General features: G+C 42.3%; 1 protein-coding gene across 2 annotated transcripts in view; it reads left to right on the forward strand.

The window, feature by feature from the left end:
* The window catches only part of LOC126108522 (secernin-2), a 114,567-nt gene that overhangs the window by 39,016 nt on the left and 56,744 nt on the right, over positions 1-18,807 (forward strand). For both annotated transcript variants that reach the window (XM_049913793.1, XM_049913794.1), the window contains exons 4-6: positions 673-872; positions 14,166-14,464; positions 17,835-17,996. In XM_049913793.1, the coding sequence (XP_049769750.1) occupies positions 673-872; positions 14,166-14,464; positions 17,835-17,996 (661 nt within the window). The remainder of the gene's footprint in view (positions 1-672; positions 873-14,165; positions 14,465-17,834; positions 17,997-18,807) is intronic.

Here is an 18,807-nt window from a genome sequence, read left to right on the forward strand (position 1 = left end):
ACATTGTGTGATATTGAAAGAAAAATCTGGCATAATTTTGCTTAAGTTACATTTTTAACACAAAAATGATTGAGCTAGTATATTTAAGTAATGTCTTTGCAATATTTATTAATTACATTGTAATTACTGTAAGATTTTCATTGGTAATGTTTTCAGTGACTGTGTTTGTTTGTAGATTCTTATAAGTACAAGCTTTTTGTGGTGAAAATATTATTAGCCAATGCCAGAAACTACACTAAAGTAGATATGAAGTTCATATTCAAGTGGAAATAGAAGTGAATCAGTTAGTAACTACTTACAGGATACATAAAGAAATCCGTGACGATACGATCGCGTCAGTCGTTAGTCCCAGTATCAGTAATTTCATTGTGACGTATCCCATTCTGCCACTTTTTAAGGGATATGTGGATTCCTCCCTGGGCGGAGCTGACAGTGGCTTTAAAATGCCTTTGAGAGTGTCATCCACTTTGAAATAACAGCCTGTAGACAGGTACAGTTGGTTCTTTGTGAAATTGTAGATATTCTGTATATGTTGTGATCTGTCATTGACTGGATAAAGGACACCAGCAAGGAAGGAAGGATTCAGTGTTTGTCATCATACGAAGTCTGCAGACGTAACACTACTGTCGGGTTCGAGCACTCATTTAGAATAAATACGTCACTGTGTCACAGGCTGGCCCTGGAGCGTGCGACGACGGCGGAGGAGGCGGTGGAGGTGGTGACGCGGCTGCTGGAGCGGCACGGGCAGGGCGGGCCCTGCTCGGACTCGGACCCCGGCTTCACCTACCACAACTCCTTCCTGCTGGCCGACCCCACGCAGGCCTGGGTGCTCGAGACTGCCGGCCGCCACTGGGCTGCCAAGAGGTTCACGTGTACGTCACGTCCCACACTCTCCGTTCGACACTCGGGCGACAGTCGGAGGTCGTTCGGAGATATTTTCGAGAGTATTACGGCACCGGTCACACGTGGTTTCGGGTGCCTCATAAAAGTGTAATCTCTTTCCGCATAATATTCTTGTCGGGTCTCCAGGTGGATCGTACAGTCGCTTTGCCAGAATATTTCACAGCACATGTGTCCGGCACCTTCAGGTGACAACTCTGTTTGCCCGATTGATGTACAGTGTGAATGGCAGCACTGTTGCCTGTTGTGATTTTTGAAATTCCTTATACGTGCAGTCGGGTGAGGTACTGAGATCTGCTTTGCATCTGTGTGCTTCAATCTGCAGACTCGGGCTTTGAGGATAAGTGACAGCCTCGGAAGGCCCAAGTCGAACATTGATAAATAAAGGTGTAAATAACTTTATTCGATAACACAGTGAGTTAAAATATGCCAGAATATGAGGGTAATGTACGATTAACCGTCGGATGTGCTTTCGACATTACAAGTTGTAGGATGATATTTTTTGTACAAACACTGAAAACAAATTAAAAGATCACAGACTACATTGAATGAATGCAGTGTTGTCACATACACAAGGAATCTTTACAGTTTCTGATGATGCTGTAGTATACAGAGAAGTTGCAGCATTAGAAAATTGTAGCGAAATGCAGGAAGATCTGCAGCGGATAGGCACTTGTTGCAGGGAGTGGCAACTGACCCTTAACATAGACAAATGTAATGTATTGCGAATACATAGCAAGAAGGATCTTTTATTGTACGATTATGTGATAGCGGAACAAACACTGGTAGCAGTTACTTCTATAAAATATCTGGGAGTATGCGTGCGGAACGATTTGAAGTGGAATGATCATATAAAATTAATTGTTGGTAAGGCAGGTACCAGGTTGAGATTCATTGGGAGAGTCCTTAGAAAATGTAGTCCATCAACAGAGGAGGCGGCTTACAAAACACTCGTTTGACCTATACTTGAGTATTGCTCATCGGTGTGGGATCCGTACCAGATCGGGTTGACGGAGGAGATAGAGAAGATCCAAAGAAGAGCGGCGCGTTTCGTCACAGGGTTATTTGGTAACCGTGATAGCGTTACGGAGATGTTTAGCAAACTCGAGTGGCAGACTCTGCAAGAGAGGCGCTCTGCATCGCGGTGTAGCTTGCTGTAGCTTGCTGTCCAGGTTTCGAGAGGGTGCGTTTCTGGATGAGGTATCGAATATATTGCTTCCCCCTACTTATACCTCCCGAGGAGATCACGAATGTAAAATTAGAGAGATTAGAGCGCGCACGGAGGCTTTCAGACAGTCGTTCTTCCCGCGAACCGTACGCGACTGGAACAGAAAAGGGAGGTAATGACAGTGGCACGTAAAGTGCCCTCCGCCACACACCGTTGGGTGGCTTGCGGAGTATAAATGTAGATCACCATAAACATTGAACTCATTAATTTTATTGAAAGCTTTAGAGTCCCCATTGCCTAGGTACTTCGTATATCTAATGTTATAAATGGGCACTGACCTCTGAATTATTTGTAGAGCTCCATCACACTCCATACCTTCACTGTAAACATCATAATTCTTAGAACACTGATGTTCAATATGTCCTTCAGTGTTACCATGGCATGTGTGGCAGTACTTAGATAAGCACTCAACATCAACAACTTTTCCATTCTCCAGAGAAGTAGCACTTACAACACCACTCAAGGAATGATGTCCTCAATGTTGCCATGTCCGATCAAGTGCAACAGCAGTGTCCCTGGTTCCACTAATATTTACTGTTTCTTCTGCTGTATGTTTCATAGATGCTTTAGATATAACCGTCAAGGCATCTAAAAGTATTTTTATGTACTTGCTGAACCTGCTGGGAGGAGGAAGGTCCATCAAACCACAAAACGTTTGAGCAGCCTTCTTTCCTTTTCGTATTGCACGCATTGCATACACTAACATCAAATTCACATCATATGAATTATGCACAATGTTTGGTTTGAAGTCATTTTTGAGGTAGATTTATTTGCAGGATCCACACAGAACAACTAATTTTGACACTAAACCCTTCCTGCTACTTTGTTTGTTCAGTTATTTCCAGGCAACGTACACCATCACATAGTTTACATTTCGCCACTTCCTTTATCAAAGAAGATAAGATCGTCAACAACAAAAAATCCACTACAAACAGCTTCATTGTTAACACAAAAATTTGAATAACCAGTGGTGTGCCATGTGGGCTTTTCTTCCCTGAAGAACTGATACATAGGTTACTTTCAACGCTGTGGCTTGCTTTGTTTGTGAACTGGTTACCATGGAATTTCCTTTTATTGAATTTCTTTATGTGCAGCACAGTTTGTATTTATTGCGCACCAAAGGATATGTACTTCCAGGGCAGGGGAAGGGGAACACTTTCTTTTCATCACTTTCCTTGCTCTCACAAGGAAAGTAACTCATTGCTGCAGTCCACACCAGTTGTTTTTATTACACTCAAAAATACAGGCAGGTTTCATCTGCTGTATCATTTGTGATTTTGTTGGAACATTGACATCAGATGCAGTCATTTTCAGTTGTCATCAACAGAAAGATATTCCTAGAGTCTGTCCATTTCACAGTCAACAAATGGTCTCCTCTACTATACGAAAGTTCATTTTTTGTTCCCAGCATCTATGCAATTGGATTCCTTTTCTAAAGTGTGTGCCTGAAAAAAGTTGTTCAGTGGTTGGTCTCACGAAATGAAGGAAAAAAATAGTTACAAACAGAATAACTTCACTGGATTTGACAGTAATCATCATTAGCTACAACACACTTCTGACACTGGTTGTGAGGCTGTCTGAAACTGCCAGCAAAAATATCTCGTGGAATCACTTGAATTAATGTGGTCACCTATTGTTAGATATCTGCAGCATCTGTGTGAATGTTTGTTTGTGAACAACAAAATTCTTACACTGTCTTTGCTTATAAACTTCAACCCTTCTGCACTCTTTGCCAAAGACAGGTGCTGATCATCTGTTGCATTCATATCAGTACAAAATGGAGCAATGCCTTAACATGAAGTTTTGCTTCAAATTAGGAAAAACAGTTACAGATTTGTGGAATGTTAGTGCAAGTGTACATAGGTGAAGCAGTGAGTAAGAAGTGTTTTTCCGCCTGGTTTAAATGTTTACAGAGATGGGAAGGGTAAGCCTCTCTCAGATCAACAAGGACAATCCCTGACAATATCAAATGAATGTGACAGATGCTTGCGGGTAATTGATGGCTGTCTTTGAGAATGAGAGCAGAAGAGTTGGAGAGAAACAAAGAATGTGTAAGCTGTATTCTTCACGAACATTCGCAGACATTGCCAGTATCCAATTAGATGTGATTATGGTACTTCGAGTGATTCCACAAGAAGCATTCACTGTCCGTTTTCAACAGCTTTACAACTGACGTCAGAAGTCTTTTGTAGCTATTGGTAGTACTTTGAACACTAGTATAGGTACTCGGTTTGTAACTGTTGTTTCCCTTATCTTCTGAGACTTTCCACTCGAATTTGGAGGTGCAACAAATACAAAGAATGTAGCAGACAACACTGCATGTGACCTCATGAGATGCACTGTTTGATGGGAGGAGTGTGAAAACCACAAAGCGAGCAACATACAGCGTTGTCTGAATTTCTCTCCCGCCAATCTACGTCTACATCTACAGTTATTGGGGTTACTTTCCGTTCTGTTTATGTATGGAGCATGGGAAGAATAAAAGTTTTAATGTCTCTCTGTGTGCTGTAATTATTTTAATCTTGTCCTCACGATCCCTTTGGGAACGATGCGTAGAAAGTTTTTGTATATTCCTGGAGACATTGTGTAAACCGGTTCTTGAAACTTTGTTAGTAGACTGTCGGGATACTTAAGATCTTATCTTCGAGAGTGCCAGTTCACTTCCTTCGGTATCTCTGTGACTCTCTCCCACAGACTAAACAAACCTGTGACCATTCGTGCTGCCCTTCTCTATATAGATTCAGTATCCTCTCTTAGTCCTATGTGGTATGGATCCTCTACACATAAGCAGTATTCTGAAATGGATCATATGACTGATTTGTAAGCAATCTTGTTAGTAGACAGAGTGCACTTCCCCAGTGTTTTAACAATAAACCAAAGTCTACCACTTGCTTTACCCATGGCTGAGTCTATGTAATCATTCCTTTTCATATCCTTACAAAGTATTACACCCAGGTATTTGTACGAGTTGACCAATTCCTACTGGCACCCATTGATATTATAGTCGTGTGATACTATGCTTTTTTCATTCTGTGAAGTGCACAGTTTTACATTTCTGAACATCTAAAGCAAGTTCCAGTCTCTGCAACTGTTTGAAATATTATCAAGATCTGACTGAATATTTATGCAGCTTCTTTCAGACAGTACTTCATTGTAGATAACTGCACCAACTGCATAAAAGTCTGAAGTTACAATTAATACTGTCCACAAGGTCATAATATAAAATATATTCAGCAAGGGTCCCAACATCTGAAGTTACTTCTACATCTGAGAGTGACACTTCATCCAAGATAACATGCTGTGTCTTCCCTACCAAAAAGTCCTCGATCCAGGCACAAATATCACTTGATATCTCACATGGTTGAACTTTTGACAATAAGCACGGGTGTGATACTTAGATGCTTTTCTGAAATCAAGAAATACCGTGTCTACCAGACTACCTCGATACAAAGCTTTCAGCACATCATGTGAGGAAATTGTGATTTGGGTTTCACGTGATTCATTGTCTTCGAAATCTGTGCTGGTTAGGTCATTCTGTTTGAGATGCTTCATTGTGTTTGAGCTCAGAATATGCTATAAGATTCTACAACAAATTGATATCAAGGATATTGGACAGCAGTTCTGTGGATCACTTCTAATGTTCTTATTGTAGATGGGTGTGACCTGTGCTTGTTTCCAAGAACTGGGCGTGGCTTTTTGTTCGAGGAATCTGATAGGTTACAGTTAAAAGATGGGCTAGCTCAGCCGGAAATTCAGTATATAATTTGACAGGGTTTCCATTGGGGCCTGGAGCTTTGTTCAGTTTCAGCTACTGCAGCTGTTTCTCAACACTGCTGACACTAATACTTATTTCACTCATCTTTCCAGTGGTACAAGGATTAAATTGGGGCAATTCTCCTGGATTTTCCTCCGTAAAGGAACATTTGAAAATGGAGCTAAGCATTTCAGCTTTTGCTTTGCAACCTTTAATTTCAGTTCCTGTCTTACTCGATAGTCTCGACTGTACACTAATGTTGGTGTCTGCAGCTAGTGGTCTAGTGGCTAGCATTTTTACCTCTCGATCACGGGGTCCTGTGTTCAATTCCTAGCTGGGTTGGGTATTTTCTGTGCCTGAGGACTATGTGTTTGTGTTATCATCATCATCATCATCATCATCATCATCATCATCATTCCTGACAGTGGATCGATTGGACTTTGAAACAAATTGGACGGTGTAAAAATTGGGACTTTGTACAGGTTGTGATGACTGCACAGTTGAGTGTCCCATAAACCAATTGTCATCACCACCACCAACTTTGGTGTTACTAACAGCCTTTACATATGACCAGAATTTCTTTGGGTTTTTGAAGTATCATTTGACAATATTCTGCTGCGGTAGTCATTGAAGGCATCACGCATTGCTCTCTTGACAGCCAAATGCATTTCATTCAGCATCTCTCTATCTGTAGCCCTACACTTTTATACCTATTATCCAGTAACCTCTGTTTCTTTTGAAGTTTCTTTACATTGACTGTATATCGTGGAGGTTCGTTCCCATTGTGAAGTGTTCCATTGGATACAACAGATCTGTCCAGTGCGTGGTCAATTGTTCTTTTAAACTTCAGCCACAGTTCCTCTACATACTCCTGCATCTGCCCTGTGCTGAATGTTCGAAGTTCCTTACTGAAATTGGACAACACTGACTTTTTGTCTTGTTTCCTGAACATGTGTATATCATTCTGCTTGGTTTTAGTTGTCCTTTTTACTTTGGTAATCAACATTGCCACAGCCATGTCACTGTTTCCATCTACATCTACATTTATACTCCGCAAGCCACCCAACAGTGTGTGGCGGAGGGCATTTTACGTGCCACTGTCATTACCTCCCTTTCCTGTTCCAGTTGCGTACGGTTCGCGGGAAGAACGACTGTCTGAAAGCCACTGTGTGCGCTCTAATCTCTCTAATTTTACATTCGTGATCTCCTCGGGAGGTATAAGTAGGGGGAAGCAATATATTCGATACCTCATCCAGAAACGCACCCTCTCGAAACCTGGCAAGCAAGATACACCACGATGCAGAGCGCCTCTCTTGCAGAGTCTGCCAATAACCCTATGACGAAACGCGCCGCTCTTCTTTGGATCTTCTCTCTCCCCTCCGTCAACCCGATCTGGTACGGTTCCCACACCGATGAGCAATACTCAAGTATAGGTCGAACGAGTGTTTTGTAAGCCGCCTCCTTTGTTGATGGACTACATTTTCTAAGGACTCTCCCAATGAATCTCAACCTGGTACCCACCTTACCAACAATTAATTTTATATGATCATTCCACTTCAAATCGTTCCGCACGCATATTCCCAGATATTTTACAGAAGTAACTGCTACCAGTGTTTGTTCCACTATCATATAATCATACAATAAAGGATCCTTCTTTCTATGTATTCGCAATACATTACATTTGTATATGTTAAGGGTCAGTTGCCACTCCCTGCACCAAGTGCCTATCCGCTGCAGATCTTCCTGCATTTCGCTACAATTTTCTTAAGCTGCAACTTCTCTGTATACTACAGCATCATCCGCGAAAAGCCGCACGGAACTTCTGACACTATCTACTAGGTCATTTATATATATTGTGAAAAGCAATGGTCCCCTAACACTCCCCTGTGGCAAGCCAGAGGTTACTTTAACGTCTGTAGACGTCTCTCCGTTGATAACAACATGCTGTGTTCTGTTTGCTAAAAACTCTTCAATCCAGTCACACAGCTGGTCTGATATTACATAGGCTCTTACTTTGTTTATCAGGCGACAGTGCGGAACTGTATCGAACGCCTTCCGGAAGTCAAGAAAAATAGCATCTACCTGGGAGCCTGTATCTAATATTTTCTGGGTCTCATGAACAAATAAAGTGAGTTGGGTCTCACACGATCGTTGTTTCCGGAATCCATGTTGATTCCTACAGAGTAGATTCTGGGTTTCCAAAAATGACATGATACTCGAGCAAAAAACATGTTCTAAAATTCTACAAGAGATCGACGTCAGAGATATAGGTCTATAGTTTTGCGCATCTGCTCGACGTCCCTTCTTGAAGACTGGGACTACCTGTGCTCTTTTCCAATCATTTGAAACCATCCGTTCCTCTAGAGACTTGCGGTACAGGGCTGTTAGAAGGGGGGGCAAGTTCTTTCGCGTACTCGGTGTAGAATCGAATTGGTATCCTGTCAGGTCCAGTGGACTTTCCTCTGTTGAGTGATTCCAGTTGCTTTTCTATTCCTCGGACACTTATTTCAATGTCAGCCATTTTTTCGTTCGTGCGAGGATTTAGAGAAGGAACTGCAGTGCGGTCTTCCTCTGTGAAACAGCTTTGGAAAAAGGTTTTTAGTATTTCAGCTTTACACACATCATCCTCTGTTTCAATGCCATTATCATCCCAGAGTGTCTGGATATGCTGTTTCGATCCACTTACTGATTTAACGTAAGACCAGAACTTCCTAGGATTTTCTGTCAAGTCGGTACATAGAATTTTACTTTCGAATTCACTGAACGCTTCACGCATAGCCCTTCTTACGCTAACTTTGACATCGTTTAGCTTCTGTTTGTCGGAGAGGTTTTGGCTGCGTTTAAGCTTGGAGTGAAGCTCTCTTTGCTTTCGCAGTAGTTTCCTAACTTTGTTGTTGTACCACGGTAGGTTTTTCCCGTCCCTCACAGTTTTACTCGGCATGTACCTGTCTAAAACGGATTTTACGATTGTCTGGAATTTTTTCAATAAACACTCAACATTGTCAGTGTCGGAACAGAAATTTTCGTTTTGATCTGTTAGGTAGTCTGAAATCTGCCTTCTATTACTCTTGCTAAACAGATAAACCTTCCTCCCTTTTTTTATATTCCTATTAACTTCCATATTCAGGGATGCTGCAACAGCCTTATGATCACTGATCCCCTGTTCTGCACTTACAGAGTCGAAAAGTTCGGGTCTGTTTGTTACCAGTAGGTCCAAGATGTTATCTCCACAAGTCGGTTCTCTGTTTAATTGCTCGAGGTAATTTTCGGATAGTGCACTCAGTATAATGTCACTCGATGCTCTGTCCTTACCACCCGTCCTAAACATCTGAGTGTCCGAGTCTATATCTGGTAAATTGAAATCTCCACCTAAGACTATAACATGCTGAGAGAATTTATGTGAAATGTATTCCAAATTTTATCACAGTTGTTCTGCCACTAACGCTGCTGAGTCGGGAGGTCGGTAAAAGGAGCCAATTATTAACCTAGCTCGGTTGTTGAGTGTGACCTCCACCCATAATAATTCACAGGAACTATCCACTTCTACTTCACTACAGGATAAACTACAACTAACAGCGACGAACACTCCACCACCGGTTGCATGCAATCTATCCTTTCTAAACAATGTCTGTACCTTTGTAAAAATTTCGGCAGAATTTATCTCTGGCTTCAGCCAGCTTTCTGTACCTATAACAATTTCGGCTTCGGTGCTCTCTATCAGCGCTTGAAGTTCCGGTACTTTACCAACACATCTTCGACAGTTTACAATTACAATACCGATTGCTGCTTGGTCCCCGCATGTCCTGACTTTGCCCCCCACTCGTTGAGGCTGCTGCCCTTTCTTTTCTTGCCCGAGGCCATCTAACCTAAAAAACCGCCCAGCCCACGCCACACAACCCCTGCTACCCGTGTAGCCGCTTGTTGCGTGTAGTGGACTCCTGACCTATCCAGCGGAACCCGAAACCCCACCACCCTATGGCGCAAGTCGAGGAATCTGCAGCCCACACGGTCGCAGAACTGGCTCAGCCTCTGATTCAGACCCTCCACTCGGCTCTGTACCAAAGGTCCGCAGTCAGTCCTGTCGATGATGCTGCAGATGGTGAGCTCTGCTTTCATCCCGCTAGCGAGACTGGCAGTCTTCACCAAATCAGATAGCCGCCAGAAGCCAGAGAGTATTTCCTCCGATCCCTAGCGACACACATCATTGGTGCAGACATGATCGACCACCTGCAGATGGGTGCACCCTGTACCCTTCATGGCATCCAGAAGGACCCTTTCCACATCTGGAATGAATCCCCCCGGTATGCACACGGTGTGCACACGGTGTGCACACGGTGTGCACACGGTGTGCACACGGTGTGCACACGGTGTGCACACGGTGTGCACACGGTGTGCACACGGTGTGCACATTGGTTTTCTTCCCCTCTCTTGCTGCCATATCCCTAAGGGCCCCCATTACGCGCCTGACGTTGGAGCTCCCGACTACCAGTAAGCCCACCCTCTGCGACCGCACGGATCTTGCAGACTGAGGGGCAACCTCTGGAACAGGACAAGCAGCTGTGTCAGGCCGAAGATCAATATCAGGCTGAGACAGAGCCTGAAACCGGTTCGTCAGACAAACTGGAGAGGCCTTCTGTTCAGCCCTCCGGAATGTCTTTCGCCCCCTGCCACACCTTGAAATGACCTCCCACTCTACCACAGGTGAGGGATCACCCTCAATGCGGGCAGTATCCCGGGCAACCACAGTCGTCGTCCGATCGGGGGATGCGTGGGACGAGCTGGCCGTCCCCGACAAACCCCAATCCCGACCCCCACGGTGATGCCCATTGGCAACAGCCTCGAGCTGTGTGACCGAAGCCAACACTGCCTGAAGCTGGGAGCGAGGGGATGCCAACTCAGCCTGCATCCGAACACAGCAGTTGCAGTCCCTATCCGTGCTAAAAACTGTTGTGCAAAGAACGTCTGAACTAATCTACAGAGAGCGCAAAGAAATCGACACAAAATTTAAACGGTTATTAAAATACAAGATTGCCTAGTAAATGAAGTAATGCTGCTACTTGCGCACTGCTGACACACTGCTCGGCGGCGGAAGGAGACTACGCGATTTTACACTATTCGGGTACTAAAACGCGATGCTACAACTCTCAAATACTATAATACGGCCGAAATTTATGAATTAAACAATGCAAGTACCAAAACCACGTAAAGAAATTAAGAATTAAACTATGTAACTAATGAGTGAGCTAGGAGTATACGACTTGCGGACATCCTCGAAGAGGTTAGCCTTATTTGTTGCCATGAGAGCCAATATAATTCGATTATGGGTGGGATTCCAAACTGTCTGTTCTAGGCCGTTTTCAGAGAAAGCATTTAGTACTGTTCCATAGGATGTCTTACACAATAAGAGTTTTACAGGATGTGTTACCACCAGTACAAGTGACTGGTGCTGCCATCTGGTGTTTAATTGTGATAGTGCAAGCATGTTAGTAGCTTTATACAAGTGATGGATGTAAGACAAATCTTTGAATACATTTACGAAGGCTGAGAAATGCCTGACATAGATCCTTTGTCACTCGTCCTTTGGAAGTGTAATCCACGCAACGTAAGTGCTACGTCACTCATCTCCAGAGTATTAATATTGTGCAAATCGTGTTACACTCAGCCGGGTTACTGTAGGTGTACATCACGATGATTCATACTTCTTTAACAATGTATAAATAATATGAGGTAACAACTCACCTTAATGCCGAGGTGCCGTTTCAGCGAAACACACACGAGGGCGTAAGAATATTGCTAGCTTCAGAAAGCTAGCTACATTGTCAGCCCCATTTATGTGTCGTTGATGTGGCACACCCATCATCTTTTCATTGAGTTGTTACCTTTATTCTTTAAATTATTTACAATCTGTTAAGGACTTCCCATTACAAAATTAGTATTCCATCAAGTTGTAGAGGCTAGTTTTACTAGACAATTTATTAATGTGTAGAGTAGGATTAACTATGACTTGAGTCACACTTCCTGTAAGAGATTATAAAGTGACGCTTCATTTATCAGATCATTATGTTATGATGGTAATCAAAGTTTGAGCCACTGGACCCAGATGAAAGCCCACGTTCTTCTTGTGTTTCTTCACCGATTGAGCCTTCTGTAAGTGCTTTTGCTATTTGACAGTTGATAGGGTCTACCAGAATTTGTTTAGAAACCACGGGAATGTCTAGCGTATTCAGATACGTGAGTATTTTAGGAGTAGCTGATAAATTCTCATTCCTTTTCAGGTCCTCCCCATGATCTCTCATTATTTTCAATTAATGAAATGACATTTTGTCTGAGACTATATTTTGTATTTTCCACTACTGGCCAGTGTCGGGTATTACGCCATTTTCAAGTGACAGTTGACATGCATGAGGACACGCCCCTGAGCTGTCGGGCCACCAGCATATTGTTGCGGAAATGTAAAATGTGGCACAGTAATTCCAGTCGACGGCAGGAATGTTGATATTTGAGAAATTTTGTACAACTGTGATTCGTGTCCAAATAAACACAATTTTTAATTATTTTCACGACATTTGTCAGACAACTTTTAACGACCTCATTTGTTACACACAATTGGATGGCCGTTAATTGTAATAAATGTTCATGGAGTAAAAAATATTGGCTGTGTCTAGTGGTAGTTTTAAAGAAAAAATACTCATTTTTTCCCCTCTTTAGGATCTGCTTCAATCCGTTGCTTGAATTCCTCCTGTCTGGAACCCAGATTCTCTTCTATGTCTGGAAGCCGAATATGTTGACATGTTTCTTAAATAACATAGGCGACAAACTGATATGTATGTAATTTTCATATTTAATAGTTCTAGATGCCTTGCTGCCATTAATTATACAGTTTTCATTCAGTTATCTTTTTGTACTACAGTTGTTGTTGTTGTTGTTGTTGTTGTTGTGGTCTTTAGTCCTGAGACTGGTTTGATGCAGCTCTCCATGCTACTCTATCCTGTGCAAGCTTCTTCATCTCCCAGTACCTACTGCAGCCTACATCCTTCTGAATCTGCTTACTGTATTCATCTCTTGGTCTCCCTCTACGATTTTTACCCCTCCACGCTGCCCTCCAGTAGTAAATTGGTGATCCCTTGATGCCTCAGAACATGTCCTACCAACCGATCCCTTCTTCTGGTCAAGTTGTGCAACAAACTCCTCTTCTCCCCAATACTATTCAATACCTCATTAGTTATGTGATCTACCCATCTAATCTTCAGCATTCTTCTGTAGCACCACATTTCAAAACCTTCTATTCTCTTCTTGTCTAAACTATTTATCGTCCATGTTTCACTTCCATACGTGGCTACACTCCTTACAAATACTTTCAGAAATGACTTCGTGACACTTAAATCTATACTCTATGTTAACAAATTTCTCTTCTTCAGAAATGCTTTCCTTGCCATTGCCAGTGTACATTTTATATCCTCTCTACTTCGACCATCATCAGTTATTTTGCTCCCCAAATAGCAAAACTCCTTTAGTGCTTTAAGTGTCATTTCCTAATCTAATTCCCGCAGCATCTCCTGACTTAATTCGACTACATTCCATTATCCTCGTTTTGCTTTTGTTGATGTTCATCTTATATCCTCCTTTCAAGACGCTGTCCATTCCGTTCAACTGCTCTTCCAAGTCCTTTGCTGTCTGACAGAATTATAATGTCATCGGCGAACCTCAAAGTTTTTATTTCTTCTCCACAGATTTTAATACCTACTCTGAATTTTTCTTTTGTTTCCTTTACTGCTTGCTCAATATACAGATAGAATAACTTCAGGGAGAGGCTACAACCCTGTCTCACTCCCTTCCCAACCACTGCTTCCCTTTCATGTCCCTTGACTCTTACAACTGCCATCTGCTTACTGTACAAATAGTAAATAACCTTTCGCTCCCTGTATTTTACCCCTGCCACCTTCAGAATTTGAAAGAGAGTATTCCAGTCAACATTGTCAAAAGCTTTCTCTAAGTCTACAAATGCTAGAAATGTAGTTTTGCCTTTCCTTAATCTTTCTTCTAAGATAGGTCGTAAAGTGTATTTTTTCAGTGTAATTTTTTTAGATTAATTAATTTTATAGGTGTCTGAAAAAATTTTGTAGTTGTGCTAGCGTGACATATACTTCTATACATTCGGAGTTTAAAACATTTCAGATAAGATTTAAAAAACGATAAGATCATAAATTTGAGAACGTATGTGGTGCAAACGGCATATTGCGCATTACACACTGCAGCTCGGGTTTCGGGTTCTGTTTCTCACAGCTGGCTTCCGCAACATCTCGAACGCCCTGTCACTGTCGGACGACTATGACCGCTGCTCGGAGGGCCTGGCGGACGTGGCGACCTCGCTGGGACGGTGGGAGGGCAGCGGCCGGCCACCGTTCGCAGAAGCCTTCGGGTCGAAACCCGGTGACGGGCGCTACAAGAGGGGGAAGGAGCAGCTGGAGCGCCTCTCCGAGGGCGGCAAGTTCGGCATCAAGAGCATGTTCGAGGTGCTGCGCGATGTGGACGGAGGCATATGCCGCCCCGTCACGTGCGCATTTCCGACTCAGGGCAGCCAGGTAACAGCGCACTCGTGTGTGTGTGTGTGTGTGTGTGTGTGTGTGTGTGTGTGTGTGTGTGTGTGTGTGTGTGTGTGTGAAAAATATATATAGAGGGAAACATTCCACGTGGGAAAAATATATCTAAAAACCTTACCAAACGAAAGTGTTGACAGGTCGATAGACACACAAACAAACACAAACATACACACAAAATTCAAGCTTTCGCAACAAACGGTTGCTTCGTCACGAAAGAGGGAAGGAGAGGGAAAGACGAAAGGATATGGGTTTTAAGAGAGAGGGTAAGAAGTCATTCCAATCCCGGGAGCGGAAACACTTACCTTAGGGGGGAAAAAAAGGACAGGTATACACACACACACACACACACACACACACACACACACACACACACACACACACACACACACACATCCATCCGCATATACACAGACACAAGCAGACATTTTTCAAAAATGTGTATACCTGTCCTTTTTTCCCCCTAAGGTAAGTCTTTCCGCTCCCGGGATTGGAATGACTCCTTACCCTCTCCCTTAAAACCCACATGCTTTCGTCTTTCCCTCTCCTTCCCTCTTTCCTGACGAAGCAACCGTTTGTTGCGAAAGTTTGAATTTTGTGTGTATGTTTGTGTTTGTTTGTGTGTCTATCGACCTGCCAGCGCTTTCGTTTGGTAAGTCTCATCATCTTTGTTATTTGGGCAACTGGTGATGTGCCACAACTGCATGTGATACAGTTGTCACCCAGCATATGTAAGGGTCCTAACCTTACACAGTGTAAAACGAAGAAGTAAATAAAAAAAAAAGAACCTCCACACCACATACACTGTACTGATCTGGTTAGAGACCCATTTTCTACTTTCGTGTAGCGTACAAGTTTCTTCTCTCGAAACTGAAAACTTTTTGATTATTGAATGGTGTTAGACAATGACAGACACAACACCACTCTTTTTAGACTTACTTATTCACATTTGTTATACTTGAATTGACCTTTTTCATATTCTGGTGTTTATGTAGCACAAAAACAGGGCTAGTCCAAACACTCAGGGATAGTTTCAATGGCAATATTTATCATAAACCACCTTATTCCACAACACAGCTCACTACATAATTCACCATAAACATTCAGCATAGCACAGATCATAAAACATATTTATGAAATGTGGTTCAATAAACACAGTTCTTGCTTTCAACAACCAAAGATGTTTCTACATTATTTCACACAGACATGTGGTTCTTGAGAAAAATTGTACATAAGCATTTATTGTTAGCCAATATGATGATAGACAGACTTTTATGCCTTTCAATGCACAACTTGTACAAATGAGCACAAACTTGCATCAAAAATTTCAGAGGACTCCAGAATGAAATTTTCTCCTTGCAGTGGAGTGTGAAGTCATATGTAACTTCGTGGCAGATTAAAACTGTGTGCTAGATTGAGACTCGAACTCGAGCCCTTTGCCTTTCACGGGCAAGTGCTTTAACTGAATCACCCGAGCACAACTCACAACCCATCCTCGCAGCTCGAATTCCACCAGTACCTCATCTTCTACCTTCCGAACTACACAGAAGCTTTTCTGGGAAACTTGACAAGACTAGCTTCCTGGAACAAGGGATATTATGGAGACATGGCTTGGCCACGGCCTGGGAGATGTTCCCAGAATGAACCTTCCATTTTGCAGTAGTATGCACACTCGTGTGAAACTTCGTGGCAGATTGAAACTGTCTCTAGGACCGAGACTTGAACTTCGGACCTTTGCCTGTGAAAGGCGAATAGGAGTTTGTGCAGCACACAGTTTTATTCTACCAGGAAGTTTCAAGTTAGGAGTACTTTCTAAATACCCAGTTTATTATGCGATTGCAGATACCGACCCAAAGATGTTAGCATTTTCATACTTGAGCGTGACCTGAACTACATCACATCAGCAGTGGGATTACTGAGAGTGGAGTTATTACATAGGTCTTAGTCAGGCTAATGCTGAAGGCATTGTTAAATAGCTGACTGTGGACTGAAGATTGTTGGTTGGGGTGTGGTATTTAAAGATTGCTGTTTTAATACTTTGTATTTGTGAAACTACATATTTGTGCATAAACCGATGTGTTTGGAATTTACTAGAGTGGATGAACTAAATGTCCAGGCAATAATTTTGTTTACATAGTAAGTAGTTAATAAATTGCAAAAGGTTACAGAACTATTTTGTGTGTTCACACTGAGAGTTACCTATTTTCAAGTAGCAGCACGAAACTTTAACCAATTGTGCCCAATCCCACTGAACCCCAGATACGAGCCAGTCCAGACGCCAAGCCCACAATCAGTAGTATAAGGGGCGCACAGCATGTCAGCAACTGCCGATCGTGGTGCCCTGTCCGTAACTTGAGCGCACAATCGTGCTGTACTTGAAATTATGATAATTTATAGAATTTCCTGATTAATTTCCTGGCTAATGAAGGATATCATCTGGTCTATAAAATTAGGTCAACAGATGTAATAGCTCAGAAAGCAACAGTAATTTTGGGTGTGTTCAGATTTCAGTATTAATTATCTTTTAAGTTAGTTCCTAAAAATTAAAATCTGTTACTGTTAAGTCTGGAGTCATAGCTTTCTAATTGTATGTGCCAGTATTTCCAAAATCACTGATTACCTCAGTCCAAATTTACTGCTGTATATTGTTATGGTAATTTGTTATTCACAACTTCTAATTATTATAGTTTCTGGTAAAACCAAACATAGCATTGTAATTAGGATACTGGAAATAATCGTTGGAGTAATGAATTTGCGTGGGTATGGTCTGAATTACATATTGGCAGATTTGGGCACTCACTGCACATATGACATAGATAACTAGATCCAAAATGAAAAATGAAAAAAAAAGTTAGTAATTGTTGTGTAAAAGTAGCAAGTGGAAGATTTCCAGCTTCCTCTGTTCAACACGTTTCTGCAGAACGTGATCAGCCTCATTATTTTTATCACTTACTGCATCACGTTTAATTTATAGTGCATGATGTGTCCGATCCATGTTACCTGTAACAATTGTTCTGCCAAAAAAGACTTCAACGTGGGCTAACTCAGCTGACAAACTTCAGTATATGAGGTGATGTTGGTCCCTATGAACCAGGGTACAAAATCACTCTTCATTCTGAGCTGGATGGTGACAACTATCAGTGTAGAGGTGAGGTACAGATCAATGTGCTGGGGAAACTTCACGATTGCATTTGCATTGTTCGGAAGAATACAGCAAACTTCGAACACGACTGTTAAATAGTCTCTTTATTACTGTCTTATTTCAGATACAAATTATTCGGCAGCTTTTTGCACGTGAAACGGCAGAATGCCTAATTCAGGGCCCTGAAGTACACAGTGCCCTACGCTGTTGCAGGTTTCTGTGTTGAGTCCGCCCGGCAGTGGGAAGCCGCACTGCCACTGGTTCACCGCAACGCCCGATCCGCGCCACTCCGTGTTCAAGCCGTTCATCTTTACACCGGCCGTGCGCATATCGCGCCTGACCGTCAGTCCTACATTCGACCCGGACCCGGCAAAGGTAAATGTCTCCCTCAAAAACTCGACAATCTCAAAGGCTTCTAAGAAAGAATTCATCCTGTGTGGGAAACGTATCACAACTTAGCACCCTACTGACGGTCACTTACGTAAGTATGATTGTACGGGGCATCTGGCGAGATTTGAGACTAGGTAGAGACTGGTATTCTCGTTCGTTAAGAGAAAATATTCTTCGAGAGATTTTTTTCATTTCTTTCTTTATTGAGACAGCAGTTTTGTGGATATCTGTAGCGCTTGTCTTCACATCGAATGTTTATTGTAAAGCTTTCTTTAGAGCAGCCCTGGATGTAATGCTTAGACCAGGGTAACCAACCTGGGCTGCATAGCAAGAGGACGAGTATTTTTGGGCCGCACATAACATACTTAGCACTAACAATAGCAGTGAAGAACAAAAAAGAAAGGTGTGGACCAATAAGAGAATAGTGTTGTGTGGAGGCAGTTTCAGGTTGAGAATATTTTCCTGATCATAACTCTGTATAATCGAAATTTTACTGATTTTTTTTTTCTTTTGTTTACCAATATTGTGACAGATGTTCACTTGCTGGGCCACACTGATACTTACTTTGAGCTGTATGCTAAGGTGTGGACACCCATGGCTTGGATGAACCTTCAGATTACTTACTTTGAAAACAAGCATTTGCAATTGGTTCCAACATGTCAAATAGGTTTCCTCAAATGATGAGATCCAGTACTTAACTGGATATCCATCACTGCTGCTAAATGATTTCAGCCAATCCTCAATATCATGAGCTGGCAGAGAAAATTTACATTGATTTTGTAAATGCGGCATTGGA

The sequence above is a fragment of the Schistocerca cancellata genome, chromosome 11 (genome assembly GCF_023864275.1).
Source record: "Schistocerca cancellata isolate TAMUIC-IGC-003103 chromosome 11, iqSchCanc2.1, whole genome shotgun sequence".
In the NCBI taxonomy this organism is placed as follows: Eukaryota; Metazoa; Arthropoda; class Insecta; order Orthoptera; family Acrididae; genus Schistocerca; species Schistocerca cancellata.